Here is a 19,207-nt window from a genome sequence, read left to right as displayed (position 1 = left end):
TACAGTAGACATATTTATTGATAGATGACACACAGACATCAGGAGCAGACTTCACTGACTCTGCCCCAACTCTCTTCATTCTACATTTAGATGCAGAGTTATTACACATACAGATACACATTTAAAAGCCCAGTGAAAGGCTGGCAGTTTAGGAACCGTCTCATACAGTGGAGCACTTTCACCTCAGTTGAGCCTCCACACACAGGCTCGGCTGTTCTGCCTCCTGTAGCTCGGAGGCTGCTGGGCTCCAAATATACAGTTCAAAAAAGCCTCCAGCACAAGTTCTCCTTGTCCTCTTCCAACCTGGGAATCCAGAACTGCAACCTTTTAGTATATAGAAGGCTCTCCTTGCATTGCTAATGTTGATGAGTAACAATATTCTGTGTGAGTTTACATAGAGGCGTTGGATAGAGGAATAAATGATGCCAACTGCTGATTTTTTGTGATGTGGATCAATAGTTTACCAGCAATAAACAAAGCAGAAACAACATGACACAAAGACACAGCATACTGAGACAGTTATTGTGTAGCTGCTGGTACTTGGAATATTGCATATATTTTTGGAGTGCAGTATCTTCACACAGTCCTTTTCCTCTCATTCTTTAGTGTCTGTCTCCCACGACGACCAATAACCCCATTAAGTGTTAACATAAGCTGCCAGCTGGTGTCACATCTTTTTCCAACATAGCAACAGCCAATTTGGCGTTGTGCAGTCAGCAGTGCTTTGTGAGAGGCTACAAGCGCCTGTTGCTCCACAGCGTGGAAATAAAAGTCCTTGACAACACACAACCAGCTGAACACTTGTCTCCAACTTGTGTTTATCATCCTCTTTGTCCTGAAGCTTCATCAGAGTTTCAGGCAAGGCTGCCCTTTAAAGGAGGGTGCAATCATTGGTGCTTCTGCTTGATCTTACACAGCCTTTATCCAGAAATGTCTCTCCTTGTTCGAGCTGGCCTCTGTCCTGTCTGGCACAGAGGGACAACCTGTAGCACACTGCTGTCACACACGAGGCAAAAGGCAGCAGCTGTCACACGAAGGACAAAAATCTCTCATGTCTAAACAATTCCCAGACTTGTGACCGCACACACACTTCTTATACAGCATTGGTGTGTGGTGGCTCTGTTGAGTCTGCCATTGAGGTTGTGTGTGTCGTGCTGGTGTCCATCATGCTGAGCTTCTCTGTCCCGTTCCTTGGTTCTTCTCTCCGTCGTCCCCTCCGCCAACACAATCTGCATCTACGACTGACAGAGACGTCAACATGTTATCATATCTTTTAGATGCAGCAGTATTGGCAAAACTTATTGTTCAGTAATCACGCTTTCATTCTGTCTAACAAGACAGCACATAATAGCAGTTCCCAAAATGTCAAACTATTCCTTCAAGTAGGCTACATTTTACACATTGGTAGATCAATTTTTTTTCTCCCCTACAAGCACAATAGCTTACTCTGAACAAATGCAGATGAACACAATGACAAGAATGAGGAAAACAAGTCCCGCGATGACGCAGGCAATTATGATTTGTCGTTTCTCTCCTATCCGCCAGTCTAGGTCCAGATATTCACACCTGGAACCGATGTAACCACGCTGACACCTGAGAAAGAAAAGAAAGACTCTTTTTATGACACAATGAAACAATGCTGCCTCTTTTATCTGTTCTGATTGTCTTTTTCCTCTGCTAAGCTCCTAACTTTAATTTCTCCTTCGCCTTCTTTCTTAGTCACCATTATGTCCATCTTTTTGCAGCTGACGTCTCTCACCTGCAAGACGGCGCCTTCTGTTCTTGAATGTAACGACACTCCCCGTGGATGCAGTAGCTTGTCAGTTCCTCGGGACATTTTGAGAAGTGGCCACCCCACTGCCCCGTGTCTGTTGTGGCTGTTGTGTCTGCTGGACAAATGAAATGACAGCATTTGAAAATTTGTTTCATCATTTCGTGTTCAGATTATTAATTCAATCTAACAACATTTCACTGCCTGTTAAAGTTTGCAGCTATATAAACTAATGGACAGTCAAAAGTAAGAGTTTCTCATTTGGTGTTCAAACGAATAGTTCGATATTTTGTCTGTATTTGCTTTCTTGCTGAGAGTTAGATAAGAAGATTGATACATATGATGTCTGTATCATCAATACTGGGCTGGCTTATATTGAAGATACAGACGGCTTAGCTTAATTTAGCTTAGTGTAACTTAGTTTTGCATAGAGACCGGAAACAGGGGGACAGCTAACCTGAATGTCTGTCTGAATGTAACAAAATCTACCTACCAGGACATCTAAAGAAACTTCTAACAAATGTAACTGTAATCTCTTATAGTTAGTGAGAAAAAAATGCAATCAAATTACAGTAAATTTAGGTTAAAAAAATATTATATAGAGAGTATTTTGTTGCTTCTGTTGCATCTTTTCACTGTGCAGGATTTCCTTCTTTTGGCAAATCCTGACAATGCAGACCAGCAAAGCTGTGGAAAAATCTGCGTGAAACACTTTTAGGATGAGGATGGCTTACAAGGAGCTGTCTCTCTGTCAAGACAGGCTCCTTCATTTGGCAGCATGTGCTCAGATTTTGAGCTTGGTTTTCATTTGGTTCTCATTTGAATTCAAATCAGCAAAACAGGAGCCGACCACACCAAGTCAGGTGGCCATGTCATTGGACACGACTGCCTTTCAGTGGTGGAAATTCAACAACATTTCCCTCTCAAATCAGAAAAGAGCTTTAATATTTATGTCTCGTGTAAAGCCTAATTACCAGCGGTGAAAATGCTGTCATTATCAAAATGCTTGTTGTCAAGCCCGAGGTAACATTTAAAGATAAGTTAACATAACCACAAGTATATTACATTACTTAGACTAAAGTAATTAAAATAATTACAATACTTACATTACATTTTTAACAGGCTAACCAGTAACCTTTAACCTATTATATTTCAAGGGTAACCAACTTTTGTCAAGAAGGAGAATGTCAAACTATTTCTGTAACTGTGTCACGTTCTGTCAGCTCGCTTCTTTGACACCCTTAACCTCTGGTATGGCCTGATTTATAAATAGACTGTTTGCAATATGATCCTGAGTGGAGTCCTGATGAATCATCGCCAGGAAAAGCCTGGTGTCATCAAGGTCTCGTTAACCACGTGTCTCTATTATTACAATTCCATATTAAATGAAACTCATGCTGAGGTGGGATAAAGTTACAGTACAATTCCCGTTCTCCCTGTCTAAGTCTTCCCACTCTTCACTCTAAGCTGGTCCACAAAACACACCCTAACACAGCTGCCAGTGGGCCATAATGCTGAACTTCTGACCCCCAACGTTACACATGGTGCCTCTTATACTACAGGCCGCCACTATCTTTACAGCCCATTATCTTTGAAAATGAGCTCGTAAAAGAATACTGCTGTTCAGGTGACATCAATGAGAGCGCTTCGGTTGTTAGCTGAAATGAGATCCGGCTTGCTGCCACGATCATTGTTGAGGAGGAAAATATCCAGTTACAAAGTTCAAAGGAAAATTTTGTAAAATATGTAGGCCTATTTGCTTTGTTGGCAAGAGTTAGGGACTGTACTTAACTTGTCAGAGGATGGGGGTGGCTGGAGTGTGACTTTGTTGTTGTTTTGTTTGTTTGTTTATCTTGGCCCTCCCCAGAGCTACAAATATTTGTTCTTAAGCATCCGTGAGTGACTGGGGAAATGCATGACCCTCGCTTCAGGTGTGGAGACAATTAGCAAACAGCACAGGAATGAGAGTTATCACCAAAACAAACTGCTTGTTTCTAAAGCAAAATCTTCCATAAAAATCACATCATCAGACAAAAGCTGTGTGTGCACTTCAGCATAATGAGTGCCTGACAGCCACTCACAAAGCTAGCTAAATTTTTTATAAGCCTACACATCACACACATTTTTTTAAAAAGAAAACATGCTTTTCAAACCCACTTGCGAGTAGGGTTGCAACGGTATGAGATTTTCATTGTACAATTATTGTCTTACGTCCGATTATTGTTTCGGCGTATCACAGTATAACGAAATAATTAAAGTTAATGTTGACACAGCATTTACATTAGTGTTGTCATTATTATCAGTTACAATGAAATGAAAACAGAAAGTTTCTTTTTAGGTTGAACAAACATTTAATTCTAATTGAATGGGATAATGATAACCTTTAACTTGAAAATCCCTCTCCTAAGCCAAATCAAAAATATATGTCCCTCCGCAGTGCTTGAAAAATTATTTGAAGTGCCTTCCCTCTTTTGCACCACCCCCTCTCCTCTAACAAGTAATGAACAGTCCCTTAGCTTAGATGAAAAGACTGATGTTAGCTAATGTCTTCAGTAAATATGAAGCTAATACCAGCAGAAATTGGTTAGTGTAGTTTTGCTCAGCAGGGGAAACAGCTGGCCTGGAAAGGAATAAAAATGTCCATAGATGGGTAAATAAAATGTTATTTATTGTCTTTAATTGACCAAAACCGTAGAAAAAAAACTGTAAAAAAAAAAAAGACGTTATGGTTTTGGAGGAAGTTGAGTGATAATGAATTACCCATCTTTCCAGTTTTTCTGCAACACTAAGCTAAACTGCTGCTGTTGTAACTTCATATTTAGCATAGTCTGCATGTTCAGAGTGGTATTTAGCTTCTAATCTAGATCTCAACAAGAAGGCAAAGAAGCAGATATCTTAAAATGTTGAACTACTAATTTATTTTAAATTCATTTGTTGAAGCAGCTTCTGAATCACTTGTTTTACCGAAACAATATAGTTTTCTCCTTCAATGCAGGTAATGAGGAATTCAATTACAAGTACTATAGAATGTCCCAGAAATAAGTTTTAAAACCCAGAAATGATTTAGCATTTTAGCACTCCCCGTTCCCTCATCTCAACGTCAGTGGGTCTTTTGAATATGTTTTTGTTTAGATGCCTTAAGTAAAGTCTGTGGATCACACAAGCTTTAGAGACTAAAACATTTTGTTCTACGCCATAAAATATGCCAGTAAATACCCCACTTGTGAATTTTGAGGCTTTTCTGTGTCTTAAAAACGGCAGTTGCTAACAAGTGGCTAAATGAGACTGCAGAATGTCATCACACCTAACACTGCTGTACAGCCTTGCTGTGTAAGGGACGTCAGGCCATGTGGTGTAGTTTGTTTATAGCCTAATGTTAGCTTCTTATCTCTGGTGATTGCATTTGTGCTTCAAAAGTTAAAATAGTGATGTTCATTTGAGAGGGTTATCTTGCAAAACAAAATGTGTACGTATCATATGTTTGTTTACAACAGAGCCTTTTTTCTGCAATAATCCAAAATCAGATTAAATAAAATCCTATTGGACTGAACCACACACAGTTAATCACTCAGTACTACTCTCTAAATTGTCTAAATTCAAACTCTCTGTCAGCATACTGAATTGGATTCAGTCTTACTTACTTGATCGCTCTCAGTGTGTCAGTATAAAGGATAAAACGTCATCTCTAAAAACCTGTGTTACAGGAGTGCCACAAGGTTCCATCTTAGGACCGTTGTTGTTCAGTGCATACATCAATGACCTCCCAACTGTGTGTGATGGTGTGGAGATCCTGATGTATGCAGATGACAGAGTCTTATGTGTACATGGGAAAGACCCTGATGAGGTTGTGGAGATGATGATGGATTTTGTCCTGTGTTTTATTGTCTTTGTTCACCTGCCCAGGGACTACAGATGGAAAGTAGCTAGAAGCTAAATCTGGTACAAAACATCTCTTTTCTTCGTGAGATTAATGTACTTTGTGCACTGTCCCTGTTACAAATAAATTTAATAAACTAAACTAAACTAAAAAACTAAACCAGGACGACACTAATTTCCGCTTTGGCCTACAGAAAAATGTCATCCCTTGAGCACTCTCTCTGTTATTAGATTAAATAGCCTACAGCAGAGTTAGTTGATCCAGCCTCCGCCTAAAGTTGATGTATCTTTCAAAGACACAGAGAAGTCGCTCCAACAGCTGGTGAAATTAACTGCCCATTTTTTCCCCGTTAAGTGTTTCAGTGCGTAGTTGTGTTTTCATGTTTACATCCACATCTGTGTTTTATTCTTCCATTAAAACCTCCACCTTAAAACTTCAAAGCGACCATTTACAACCCCCGCCTCCTCCCAATACCTACCTGTGCAATTGTCTCTGTTGCCATGGTGATGACAGTGGGACACAGTTCGATTGGCAGACTCGTCAGTGGCATTCCATTCTGCCAGGGAGTATTTGCATAAGGCCAGAGCTGCAGCCAGAAACACAAACAAAAAGCCGATCACACACACACACACACACACACACACACACACACACATACACGCTCACAACACACAAATATATCCACGTGCACAATTGTGCAAACACTTTTAACCAATTAGTGACCACATTCGACGTTAAGTACGAGATCCACAGGAAAAAACCCATGTTCACAGTCAGAGTTATTGAAGAATAGCTGCTGAGTCATGATACCAGCCTGCCTTTTAGGGTAGGAGATTTCTCTCAATCACGCCCACTTCTGTCTCTCTCTCACACACACACTTTTACTGCACTAAACAAAATCTTAACTGCCCTGGTCACTTTTAGATCAGACATAAGTTTACCACAGAGCTTAAATGTATATGGGGGTATTGCAATGTGATATTTAATTCCACATTAGGGAGGCTTGTTATGACAAAAATCACTCATCACAGTGAAAAGATATTGCTGGTGTATTCATTTAATCATCAGCAAACACTGGAGTCTACTGTACAAATATATAGACAGTGCTCTTCCGTAGGAAGAGCACTGTCTTCTGCATTACTTTGAAGGCACATGGATGATGAAAAGGTGCGGCAACAATCAAAACACAAAGTAGAATTAACTCATACAGTGCCATTTTAACTCTATGGGAAGAAAATGATAACTGGAGCACACGTTAGATTAATAATTATATGAAAACATCACTCTAACTTGTCTGTCTGAGATCATATTGAAACCAGTCCTGTGTTTACAGCCAATAAACTGAGTAGGATAAACAACAGTAAATCTTACCTGCTACTATTCCTACATAGAGTCTGTACACCTTGGCCATCTCCTCACTTGATTAAAGCACTGGTCCGACACATGAAAGCTCAGTATCATTGACAAATAGAAATGACACCAGATCAATCCTTTCTCAGAGGTCAATGACCTTTGACAAAGGTGTGGACAAGCTGTGGAAGTTCCCCAGTGCCGTGCCGTATTGTGGTCCTTCATTGATGGTGGTTAGTTTCATAGTCATCCAGGAAAGCTTGAGGCTATAACCAAGGTGCACGCACACACATTAGCACAGCCCAAAGTCCCTCTCTGGACTGTGGCTGGACTGCACTACAGTGAGTGTGTGTGTGTGTGTGTGTGTGTGTGTATGTGTGAGAATAGAAAAAAAGGGGTGGTACTGAAACCCAACTCTGCTCTCTGCTCCCCGCCCACACCTTTAAAGGAGAACACGACTCCATTCAAGCTATTCAGGTTATTTCCTCGTCAAAGAACAGCTGCACCTTTACACCTGACTGTCCTTTTCTTAAGAATGAAGCGAGAGGCGGAAAAGCTCATTGACAATGAACAACAGCCAGTTTAACAACAAAGCACTTCGGGATCCATTTAGATATTTTTCATTGTGGTGTCCTCAGGTGGAACATGTAAATAGGCTATATAACCTGACTTTTGCAGGTTTCCTGGTCAAAATCCAACACTGAAGCACACTGCTGGAATTCTTACTGGTCGAGACTGGTTCCTGCAGGGTATGAGTCAGCTGGAGAAAGTTTAATGTGAAAGTCCAAATGGCTACTAAGACGAATACTTTACTAGAGTATTTCCATGTCATGCTTCACTACATTTCAGAGGGAAGTATAGTACTTTTTACTCCACCACATTTATCTGATAGCTGTATTTACACAATAAGATTTTACAAACAAATCATATTATTAGCTTATAAAATACTAAGCTTTGCCCCAGATTAAAGTACCCAACAGTATATAAATACTTAAAATTAGCTCCATTTCAGCCAGTTTCTAGCCATGGATGGATTGTGAAACAGTGGGCCCCTGGGCATAGATATGGAAAAGGCCCCACTGCCTCTCTTACATAGGAGCAGGACACACAGACTGTGATGGTTTTGCATCTCTTTGTAGTCTTTATGCAGTTTTATTTGTGTCTATTTGATGTAGTTTTGTGTCTTTTGAGGTTATTTGTGTCTCTTGTAAGTAATTTGGTATCTCTTTGTGATTGTTTTGTGACTTGCTGTGGTCATTTTGTGTCTCTTTGATGCAATTAAGTGTCTGTTTCAGGCAATTTCCTGTGTCTTTGGGGCAATTGTGTGGCTTTTTTGGTCATTTTGTGTCTGTTTTAGTCATTCTGTGACTCCTTGTGGTTGTTTTGTGTCTTTTTTGTTATTTTGTGTCTGTCTGAGGTACTTTTGCATTGTTTTTGTTATTTTGTGTCTCTTGTGAGTCATTTGGTATCTCCTTGTAGTTGTTTTGCAGCTGTTTGTATACATTTCGTGTCTCTTTTATGCATTTTTGTCTCTTTGGGGCAGTTTTGTGTCTCTTTGAAGTCATTTTGTGTGCCTTTGGGGCAATTTTGTGTCTTTTTTGGTCATTCTGTGTCTCCTTGTGGTTGTTTTGTGTCTCTTAAAGGCAATTTTGTTTGTCTTTGAGGTAATTTTGTGTGTCTTTGTCTTTTCTTGTCATTCTGTGTCTTGTGTTTTTTTGTGTATCTTTTTAGCTGTTCTGTGTCTCTTTAACGCAGTTATATGTATCTCTGAGGTAATTTTGTGTTTCTTTGTCGTCATTTTGTGGGGTTTTTTTTAGATAATTTTGTGTGTCTTTGGGGCAATTTTGTGGCTTTTTTGGTCATTTTGTCATTGTGTCTGTTGCAGTAATTCTATGTCTCCTTGTGGTTGTTCTGTGTCTCTTTTTAGTTCTTTTGTGTCTGTTTGAGGTACCTTTGTGTCTTTTTTGTTGTTATTTTTTGTCTCTTGTGAGTCACTTGGTATCTCCTTGTAGTTGTTTTGTGGCTGTTTGTATACATTTTGTATCTCTTTTAGGCAATTTCTGTCTCTTTGGGGCAGTTTTGTGTGTCTTTGAGGCAATTTTGTGTCTGTTTCTTGTCATTCTGTGTCTTGTAGTTTTTTGTATATCTTTTTAGCTGTTCTGTGTCTCTTGAAGGCAATTTTGTGTCTTTGCTGTCATTTTGTTTCTCCTCGTGGTTGTTTTATGTCTCTTCCTGGTCAGTACGTATTAATTTGAGTGACATTTTGAAGGTGATGGTCAGGGGGCCCCCTGACTCTTTAGGCCCCTGGCCCTGTGCCCTGTTCAGTAATCCATTCATGCTAGTCTACAGTAAAATGCTGCTTACAAATTAATGCAAAAGTAATAACGATCTTACAATATAGTATATGATAGTATAACACTCAAATGGGGCTTTTTTCTAAACTGAGTACTTCAGCTTTTGATACTTTACGTATGTTCTGCCGATAATATTACTTACTTTTACCTAAGTAACATTTTCAATGCAGAGCTTTAACTAGTATAAATATTTCTACATTGTTGTATTGCCCCTTTTACCAAAGTAAAGCACCTGAATACTTCTTCCACCACTGCCTGGGCTGTTTGGATGAAATGAAGCATGTTATTTTTGTTCTCCAGATGTGACCAGCAGATGGCACAAGTTGACACTTAAATTAAATACATATTTTCAACATGTCCTGTGACACCTAAAATTGTACTTATGGTTAAGTTATTATGGTTTGTAAGTGTATGATTAAATCAACCTCTCTCATGCCTTTCCTGTGATTTAATCTGTATGTGAGAAACTCATTTGAGAAAGGGAAAATAAAATCTGAAAGAACAGAATAGTCACAGTTTCTCATCACTCAAATAATTTAACTGATGTGTGAAAATGGCATTTTACTCTCTGATAATTGATTCAGAGCTCAAGGACAGAATGAACTGCAGCCACAGTAACTAAATGGAAATAGCTGTGTGGCAATCTCCTGTAAAACCTCTAGTATTTTACATGTTATTTCGGGTTAAAAAATATATACAGAATCAATGTTCTTAAGTGAATCAGCTTCACATTGCTCTCAACTATCTATCCTAGAGGGAAATTCTCATTTTTACATACATTCTGTGCTCTGCTCATTCTGATGCAAAAAGTCTCAAAAAGGAGGAACATCTGACGCCTTTAGTGTGGCACACATTTGAACAAAGGTCATTAGGAAAGGAGGCATAGAAATGTGAAAACTATTGAGACTCGTCCAAAAACAGTGTACTGAGAGGAAAAGGAAGTGACCAAGCAGAGAGCCATTTCATGACTGGCTAGACCTCTTTTAGGCTGATGTAGACTGTTTCTAGGGCGACTGTCTACATCTTCATATATATATACAGATATATATATATATATATATATATATATATACATATATATATATATGTTATATTTTACACAGAATAAATGCAAATAAATAAACAGACTTAAATGACTGAACACACTTCAATCAAATGGATGACGTGATTCATAATATCCTATTCCCACACTCGGGTGATTCATATTTCATTTCTAATCTAGCATAGCCTTGAGCTTGTAAATGAGGTCTGAAATCTTTCAAAGCTGAGTGAAGCCAGTGTTTCTCTCTGTCAAGTGTCTTTGCAGTTCTGAACAGGAAGACCCAGTTTCCTCTCTCTGGCTGTGCTCCTAACTTAGACTGAACATCAGGAAGCTCCAACGCAGAGAGATTCCAAGGCATAATTTAGAGCCTGGCTATAAACATCCGCTTTGTATAATCCATAGATAATCACTACATAACTCTGCCACTAATAGTAGCTTTAAAAAGTTATCAAATAAAAAGATGAAGAAGGTTTCTGTAATGCCCTTTATTGTGTTAAAAAGCAGATTTGTATGGCTATACAGTAAAGTAATAAAACAAGACATTTATCTGAAAAATAAATCATTAAAATGTGCTTTTCTTAAAAAACAAAAATGAATTATTTTCTTCTGTGAGTGAGATGCCACAGTTGCGTCCACTTCCTCCTCCCCTGCAAAGACAGTACAAATTCTAATTATCCCTCTTTGAAATCCTGCTATACTAATAGGTTTACGTACAAATAAAGGTTGTAAACTTTGCATACTCTCACCTTCACACTACAGCACAGGAGCGTGGTTCTCTGAAGGGGTTGCTGCCTGTGGGGACGCCGACCAGCAGGGCGTCTTTGCCTGCATTCTGCAGACAGTACTGCTGGAGCTCTGCAGCTGCCTGAGACACCTGCAACACACACACACACACACACACACACACACACACACAATATCTATTTATATGGCACCACTTTCTGATAAGACACCATTTATAAAGGGTTTATAAGCATTTATTAATGGCTTTATTATTGATTAATGAAAAATGTACTAGGGCTTTATAGATCAGTCATAATCCATTAATAAAAATAGAATTCAAAGGTCTAGTGTGTTGGTTTTAGGGGTATCTATTGGCAGAAATGTTATCCATCTTGTTTTGTGTTTTTGGAGAGGCCAAGGATACTATCAACAGACAGCCAGTCACTCAAAGCGTCAAGCCCTTATTTATGCGTGATGTTAAGCCCTAATAAAATTTAAACGGCCATTGGTTTACAGTGTGGACAAGGGTATAAATAAGTTTTTTTTGCTGTAAAGTTTGAGCTTTTTAGGCATGTTAACATGGAGGTCTATGCGGATAGCCTGACTTCTGGAGCCAGCCTCACCCATTCAGAGAATTGCCATTTTTGGTACTTCTGTGTTGGCATCATTTTCCAGCACCAAACGTTACTGCTTGCTTTACAATCAGCTGAAAATAGGAATCATTGTGTTTTTGTTGCTTTAGAATGAGCTGTTTACATCTATATACCAAGCGAGTCCTCTTCACCAGGTTGTTTCTACAGTAGCCAAGAACAGACAAATCAAACACTGACTCTGGATAGGGCCATTCGCTTTTTTTGCGTTTTGCTTTGGCCACCATATTTCTCCCCTATATACTTAACACATGGGAGAAGTTTCAGTTTTGCAACCTCACAGCTCAATTCCACTAAATCCTACACACTGGACTTTTAATCAAATTAGAATAAATAATAAGAATCACTTTAGGGTTGCCTGAATTTAAATGCCCTGCAGCATCAAACATGCTTTGTATTTTTAGCTAGCTATTTAAATATAGGGAGACTCCTCCAATGAACTGTTTGGCCACCTACCTTTGAATAATGATTTACTTACAAGATCCTTAATAAAGGGCTTACTAACATTTGTAACTGCAGCCTTAATGTCTTAGTAGAAAGTGAGAAATACAAGACCCTTTAATAACAGCTTACTTGTAAGGAGGGATCACCCTAAATGAACTAACGAGCTACAAGGAAAAAGCATGGTTGATGCTTGAGGAGGATATTCCACAAACTGGCAACCCAAATGTGTTATTAATTGATTGTAAATGATCTATAATGCATTAGCAAATTATTTAGTTACTATCAATAAATCCATTCATTCGTGAACATAAATCATTTGTGAAGCCATATTTTTAACTGTTGTACATTAGCCTGATGTATAACATAAATAAAGCGAACGTGTAAAAGGCAGCTGAACAGAGACTAAAAAAGCCAAAAGGAGTAAAGTAAATGATAAGCAGTACTATGTAAGCAATTCATACAAAACATAGAAATAAGAGCAGCAATTAGTGCAACATAAAATCACATTTCAACACAGAAAATATTAGTAAAACTATCAAGATTACTTAAAAGATTACAAAATATAAAATAATCATCAACATCTTCATGTCATAGAGATATCTTTGAAATATTTACATTATGAGATGAGTCAGACTTGTGAATAATTTTTATTACATTCTACAAATATCTAAATCTGACATATGTCATATTTAAGTGTATCAAAGTGTATGGAGAGAGCTCATAACCACATTTTGTTTTGTTTAGTGTCTTTTGAAGTGTTTAATTGATCATCATATGCTGCAGCCACTACACTGTAATGTGCATAATTGTCAAATAGGAGTATTGAATCAAAACATATGTAGTGTGAGACAGTATTGAATGACCGTAGTCAGACAAATAGGTGGCTGATAATTTAATATATTGTATAAAATAAAAGCAAAATATGACACTGTAATGTGTTAATTCTAATACAATGGGCGAGTGCGTAAATATAACAAAGTTAAACAAGCCAGGAAAAGTGAATTAGTAAACCCTAAACTCTAACATATTTTTTCCGCCCTCTGTTGTATTTCTTTTATTTACCTTGATTCTCTCCACACTGGCCTCGAGCTTCAGTTGTTCCACCAGCCGCCGCATGTTAGATAAATTGGAATTAGAGGTCATGTCGGTGGAAATTGTTCTGGGGGGAGAGAAATTCCTTGTTAAAAAAAAAAAATCCCCTTCAGTCTTTCAACACTGGAGCAGACTGCACTAATGGGCAGCAAAATGCTCGAGGAGAAAGTGTGGCCGGGTTTCTTTCCAAATGACCTCGGTCCACTTCACTAAAGGAACAAGGAGAGATGGAAGTACACTGACCTTTTGTACTTCAGAGCCTACACTCTTTTTAATAAGCCTATTTAGACATTCATTTTGAATGGAAGTCTTTTTTCAGCATTAGTGAACTTGCTCTGTGTTGCTTTTTGTTCATTTTTTTATTTTATGATGCAAAACAGTGCATTTTTCCCAGTCAAGAAACAAACAGATTCATCTTACTTCATATAAACTTAAAACTGCACCACAGACACAGAGAAAGAGATCAAGAGAGGGAGAATAGTCTTTCTATATATATACCAATAATACCAATTAGTGTGGAGTGGAGGTGGGTTATAAAACCCTCCAACAGCAAGCCTGCATCAGTGCTGACTTACTGTTGTTTTCGACATGGAAGACACTCTGTACAAATGTAAACTCCATGAGAACCTGCATACCTGTTCAATCATAAACTGCTCAGACTAATATAGACATTTAGTATTATCATACAGACATTAACAACTTAAAGCTTATATTGTATATATTATATTATATTTAGAATCAAAGAGGCTTTACCCATCTCTAGTCTAGAACATGGTTGACATGTTCATTTCATTTATCAGTTGTCAACGACTTATTCGAGGCCAGGTTGTAGGGGCAGCAGGCCGAGCAAAGTACTCCAAACGCCCCTCTCCCCAGCAACACCTCCTCTGCCTTGGGGATCCTGAGGCATTACCAGGCCAGACGAGATGTATAATTCCTCCAGTGTGTTCTGGGTCTGCACTGGGGCCTCCTACCTGTTGGACGTGCCCAAAACATCTCTAACGGGAGGCATCCTGATCAGATGCCTGGACAACCTTAACCAGCCTTTCGACGCAAAGGAGCAGCGGCTCTACTCCGAGCTCTCTCCAGATGTCTGAGCTCCTTACCCTATCTCTAAGGCTGAGCCCAGTCACTCTTCAGAGGAAACTATTTTTTTGTATCTGCAACCTCATTCTTTTGGTCAATACCCATAGCTCATGACCATAGGTTAGGGTTGGGACATAGATGGAACAGTAAATCGAAAGCTTTGCCTTCTGGCTCAGCACTAAAAAACCGCCGGTCCATCTCACGCTCAATTCTACTCTTACTCGTGAACAAGAACCCGAGATAGCTGAACTCCTTGATTAAAAAGATATTATACAAAAATTCAGGTATACAATAGCAGCACGTGCAGATCATATCAGAGTGATTAATTCAAATGAAGAACATAAAATGGGAGTAAGATTTATTTTTCATGGTTCTGAAAAGTTTCCAAAGTTCATCCCAAAGCTTGCTGCTGTATTTGTACCCTGCACCTGAATGAAGGCTGCTTCATTGAAAAGGTGACAAATAGGCTATAAACAGGGTGCCATAGTGGAGTGGGAGTGGGGAAGGTCTGGTTAAAGGCAAAGGTAACTGTCACTATAGTTAGACCTGAACTATAACGATAGTTTCCTTGTCGAAGGCCCCGTGTCTGCAGCTGCACATGGGATAAGTTTTCTTTGTTTTCTTCAAGAAAGCCATTTCTGACAGAATCTATTATCTATCTATTTATCTACTATCCACAACTTTTCCCTAACCTTAACTAAGAGATCTCTTGCAGAGAAGCTGAGAGAAATTGTACTCGAGGGCTTTCTACCCAAAACCCTAAAGGAAAACATCTCTAATTTGCAACTGTTGTACAGCCAGGCTCTCTTGTAGCTCTGCGCATGCGCTAATCTGAGCTGCCTGAAAGTGTTGTGAGATGTCGTGCTGCGGCTCAAGTAGAAATTACTAGCAAACGAGCAGCGTTTGAATGCAGCAGCTTCCCCCCTGAAATCCACATGGCTAATGAACTCCAACACCGTCTGCTTGTGTCCTCATTGGTCCGGCCTGCAGCTGATTCACGGGATTGGCTGTAAGTAGCTTTTGCCGAAAGGTAAACATTACAGGGAAGTAGAGGAGCTACACTTCTTCCAACCATAGCGTCGAGGTGTAGATGAAATATGAGCGACACTTAACGTTAGAGCTGTCAGACCTCCGGGACTGTTTAATCTGAGGTGTGTGTGAGCCCTGAGCAGACATGGTGGAGGTATTCAGCGGGCGGACACTGCTGAATAAAGACGGGGATGTGGTGGATCCCGAGGAGGCGCTGAGGAACAAAGTGGTGGGGATTTACTTCTCTGCAGGATGGTGTCCTCCGTGTCGAGACTTCACACCCATCCTGTGTGATTTCTACACGGAGCTGGTGGAAGAGAGTGAACCTCCGGCGCAGTTTGAGATAGTTTTTGTCTCCTCTGACAAGTCCACTGATGACATGGTTGAATATTATCATGACATGCACGGAGACTGGCTCGCACTGCCCTGGACTGATGATTACAAACAGTGAGTATCAAAACCAAACTAAAAGTCAATGAAAAGTTGATTAAGTTTCCATTGGTTCTTCCACATAGATTTTACACTCAATATAATATGTCAAAAACCTAGTTGGCTGCTCTGACTGTCCTGACTTTATTTGTCTTGTATCTTGTTAGGATTTAACACTGTTGTCTATAAAGCTCATTAGTCTGTGCTCCCTCTTATGTAAAATGCTTATGAGGGTCACCCTCTCAGGGATTAGGGTTAAGAGCAGGCCAGACAAACTGTCTGTCACAATGACTTCAAGACTGATCTGTTCAATTTTAATTTTAGACTTTGTTTTATGTTATTTGTCTCTGAATGTCATGTTACATTTAGTCTCTGTCTTCAGTTTTTGCAGGCCTGTCCTCTGATACACAACAGTGGTGGAGGAGGAGCTCAGATCTTTTATTCAAATTAAAGTAGCAACACCACAGTTAAAGCCCTACATTCAGTGTTACTTAGGCAAAGTATGACCATGTAAAAGTATCAAAAGTACTCACATGGAGGCAACATTGTCTCCTGTCAGTGTTATGTCACTGTAAAGTTTATAATCTTGGACTAAAATTACTGCTTCATGAATGAGTAAGCAGTATTAATGTAGCAACTGAAAGTTACATTACTTATTAATTAATCAGCTGCTTACGTCCTCAATAAATCACTTTGTTTATAAAATGTCAGTAAATTGTTCCCTTTTTTCAACCATCACTTAAACCCCCCAAAATATTTAGTTAGCATCCACAGAAGAGTTAGAAACCACTTTAAAAATTCATATTTAAGCTGCTGGGACCAGATAATTTGGGTATTCTGCTTTAAAAACTAGTGAAACAGTTATTCCATTATCGATCAACTAATCAATTAATCCACTTTTTTTTTTTTTTTTTGCGTATGCAGTATTTTAAATTTTGTAGCTGTTCACAGGGAGGCCACTTTAATTTTTTTTATATATATATATATATATTGTATACCACTGTTTAATTAAATCAATAACAGTGCATCAGAAATGTTGAAATTAAAGATAAATTTTTAAGGTATCTTGTAAACATAGCCTTCAAAATAGATATGCAAATGGCACGTAAAATGGAAATATTACAGTTAAGTACAAGAGCTGTGACAATCATGGTCAGTTGACGAAGTAATTTCAACTGTTCAATTGACTGATGTTCATTGTGGCATTTTTCAAGGAAAAATGTCAAATATAATCAAGAAATTACTGTCAAATTTATGGATAATGAAAGTAATCATCAGTTTCAGTCCTTATGAGTACAGTATATATATTATTATTATATATAAAAAGTACAGTACAAATCTCCAAAGGATAAAATGGAAATTTTAAAGTAAAAGTATCTTAGATATATTTTTAGAGTCCCACCGCTGTCAGCCATGTAATGCTTAATACAAAGTAGAAGAAGTGAAGCAACAGTTATTCCAGGTGTTTTATTGTAATAAACATATTTCTTTGTCTCTCTTTTCTCTTTCAGTGAGTTGAAGCAGCGCTACAAGATCACAGCGGTGCCCAAACTGGTGATCGTGAAGGAGAACGGCGACGTGATCACAGACAAGGGCAGGAAACAGATCAGGGACAGAGGCCTTGCCTGCTTCAGGTCCTGGCTGGACGCTGCCGAGATCTTCCAGAACTTTAAGGGTTAGAAAACAATGACGAGGAACATGACAACCCATCTTTTCACAAGGGCTACTGCAGCTACGTAAGAGAGCCCAACAGAACCAAAGCAAGATATTTCAGCGTTCACTTAAGTTCAGCGGTTCCCAGTGTGGGGATGGAGGTTCAGAAGATATGAAAGAGCGACGTATGTATCTGTCACACAAAATTCTGTTTATTTATCCCGAATTTTCTCTTTTTTTTAAGCTTTTTTCTTGTCAAATTCTGGATTTATTTAAATTTTTAGGCACTCTAAAATCCTCTAAATGAAGCAATCAAAGATGGAAAAATCTAACTTTGGTTGACCTGCTCACAAGTCATGCTTTAATGAGGGTTAACAAGTAAATATGGATTTGAGTCAAGGGTTAACAAAGCAAAAAGGGTGGAAAACGCTGCTTTAAACATCCTATGCATTTAAGACAAACCTCAGGCGTGTCCATTATGGTTCATATGTAAAAACTTTTTTGCTTATAGGAAATTGTGCATTTAGTATGAATCATACAAGCAAGCCACTGCTAATTCTTAGTTTAATTAAAAATACATTCTGTGATGATCTTTATAGGCTTGTGCACTAATTAAACAGTCAAACTGTGCTTTAATTAACTAGATATCTTCTTGATTTTGTATACTTAAGGTTTGACTTGTAGTTCTACATTGAGCTACCTGTATATTTTTGTATTTTTATTTTATATGAGTTGTGAAGACTGTTATTAAAAATATATATATATTCTGAGACTTATTGTCATTGGTTTTATCTCAAATATTTGTTGGAACGTCAAGTAGTCTCTGCATGTGTCCTAAGGTTTATGAACAAACAAAATGATTCCCCGTTGCCTCGTTAAGATGCAAAAAGCCCACAGGACATCATTTCCAACATGCTGGCACATTCATATCCTCTGTCCTAATTGCCTTTTTGTCCCTTGTGCATGCTGACACTGCTCTTATAACTTTGCACATAAAACCTCCAACAGGCATGATGACATTATGATGAGTCTGCACAGACCAATCGCTCCAGTACCTGTCTGCTTTGTGGTATCAAATGCTGAAAGTCTTCAAAGGACACCGTGTCACACCAGGTAACGCCCGGAGGCTTCATTCAGGAATAAATTTGGCTGGAGATGGTGCCTTTCCTCGAGGGGTCGGCTCAGGTGTTTATGCCGCCCATTCATCACAGTTCCCAGAGCACTTCCTGTATCTCGCAGTCTGACACTGAATTAAATGATGCAACTCCTCAAAGAACAGGAGCGAGATGGAAAATGAAGACTGACAAAGACAATGTATAACTAACTGAACTGAACTTTACTTTAAATCATTATTCCTCTGCTGCACTTTTGTGGAGGCTGCAGTATCATAGTCCACCATGTGGGGTCACTGTTTTCTCATAAATGAGCACTCAGGTTGTTTCTCATTTCTATCGACTTTTAGGACAGCTGGTCCCTACCCCTAACCAAACACCAACTATCATACAAAGACATATGTCTCTGGGGTTGATCTTTAATGCTCAGGTCTCGTGGTCTTTCATAATCTGGTCATATAGGACTGAGAGCAGCTCCACTTATCTGTGTCCTCATATCACATGACAGTCTGACTAATTATAGGACCAAGTAGAAGTTACATTATCCTGTTGGATTTAACAGTGTGTGTTATCATGTTATCATATTAGCTTTCAG

At 38.8% G+C, this 19,207-nt stretch overlaps 3 protein-coding genes across 6 annotated transcripts; 1 reads left to right on the top strand and 2 right to left on the bottom strand.

Annotated features, from left to right (window-relative positions):
- btc (betacellulin, epidermal growth factor family member) lies at positions 1-7,358 on the bottom strand. 3 transcript variants are annotated; one of them, XM_033646148.2, is made up of 5 exons: positions 7,020-7,358; positions 6,127-6,234; positions 1,760-1,886; positions 1,447-1,593; positions 1-1,241 (listed from the first exon to the last, which is right to left on the bottom strand). In XM_033646148.2, the coding sequence occupies exons 1-5, from the start codon at positions 7,057-7,059 to the stop codon at positions 1,094-1,096; spliced, it is 570 nt and encodes a 189-aa protein (XP_033502039.1). In that variant the 5' UTR covers positions 7,060-7,358; the 3' UTR covers positions 1-1,093. The 3 variants fall into 3 exon arrangements, with proteins under 3 accessions (XP_033502039.1, XP_033502038.1, XP_078018142.1); XM_033646147.2 differs by having other exon boundaries at positions 1,760-1,889; positions 7,020-7,357; XM_078162016.1 differs by lacking the exon at positions 7,020-7,358 and having other exon boundaries at positions 1,760-1,889; positions 6,127-7,000.
- A 3,506-nt stretch (positions 7,359-10,864) lies between these two features.
- On the bottom strand, positions 10,865-13,457 carry gng10 (guanine nucleotide binding protein (G protein), gamma 10). Of its 2 annotated transcripts, none has more exons than XM_033647454.2 (3): positions 13,274-13,457; positions 11,141-11,268; positions 10,865-11,061 (listed from the first exon to the last, which is right to left on the bottom strand). In XM_033647454.2, exons 1-2 carry the CDS (start codon positions 13,352-13,354, stop codon positions 11,143-11,145), a joined length of 207 nt encoding a protein of 68 aa, XP_033503345.1. In that variant the 5' UTR covers positions 13,355-13,457; the 3' UTR covers positions 10,865-11,061; positions 11,141-11,142. The 2 variants fall into 2 exon arrangements, with proteins under 2 accessions (XP_033503345.1, XP_033503343.1); XM_033647452.2 differs by having other exon boundaries at positions 10,865-11,041; positions 13,274-13,456.
- A 1,791-nt stretch (positions 13,458-15,248) lies between these two features.
- nxnl2 (nucleoredoxin like 2) lies at positions 15,249-18,272 on the top strand. The gene is made up of 2 exons (XM_033646500.2): positions 15,249-15,865; positions 17,359-18,272. The coding sequence occupies exons 1-2, from the start codon at positions 15,564-15,566 to the stop codon at positions 17,525-17,527; spliced, it is 471 nt and encodes a 156-aa protein (XP_033502391.1). The 5' UTR covers positions 15,249-15,563; the 3' UTR covers positions 17,528-18,272.
- Positions 18,273-19,207: the final 935 nt, after the last annotated feature.

The sequence above is a fragment of the Epinephelus lanceolatus genome, chromosome 19, assembly GCF_041903045.1.
Source record: "Epinephelus lanceolatus isolate andai-2023 chromosome 19, ASM4190304v1, whole genome shotgun sequence".
NCBI lineage: Eukaryota > Metazoa > Chordata > Actinopteri > Perciformes > Serranidae > Epinephelus > Epinephelus lanceolatus.
Note: the sequence above shows the minus strand (reverse complement) of the source record. Positions and strands in the feature narration are given on the sequence as shown.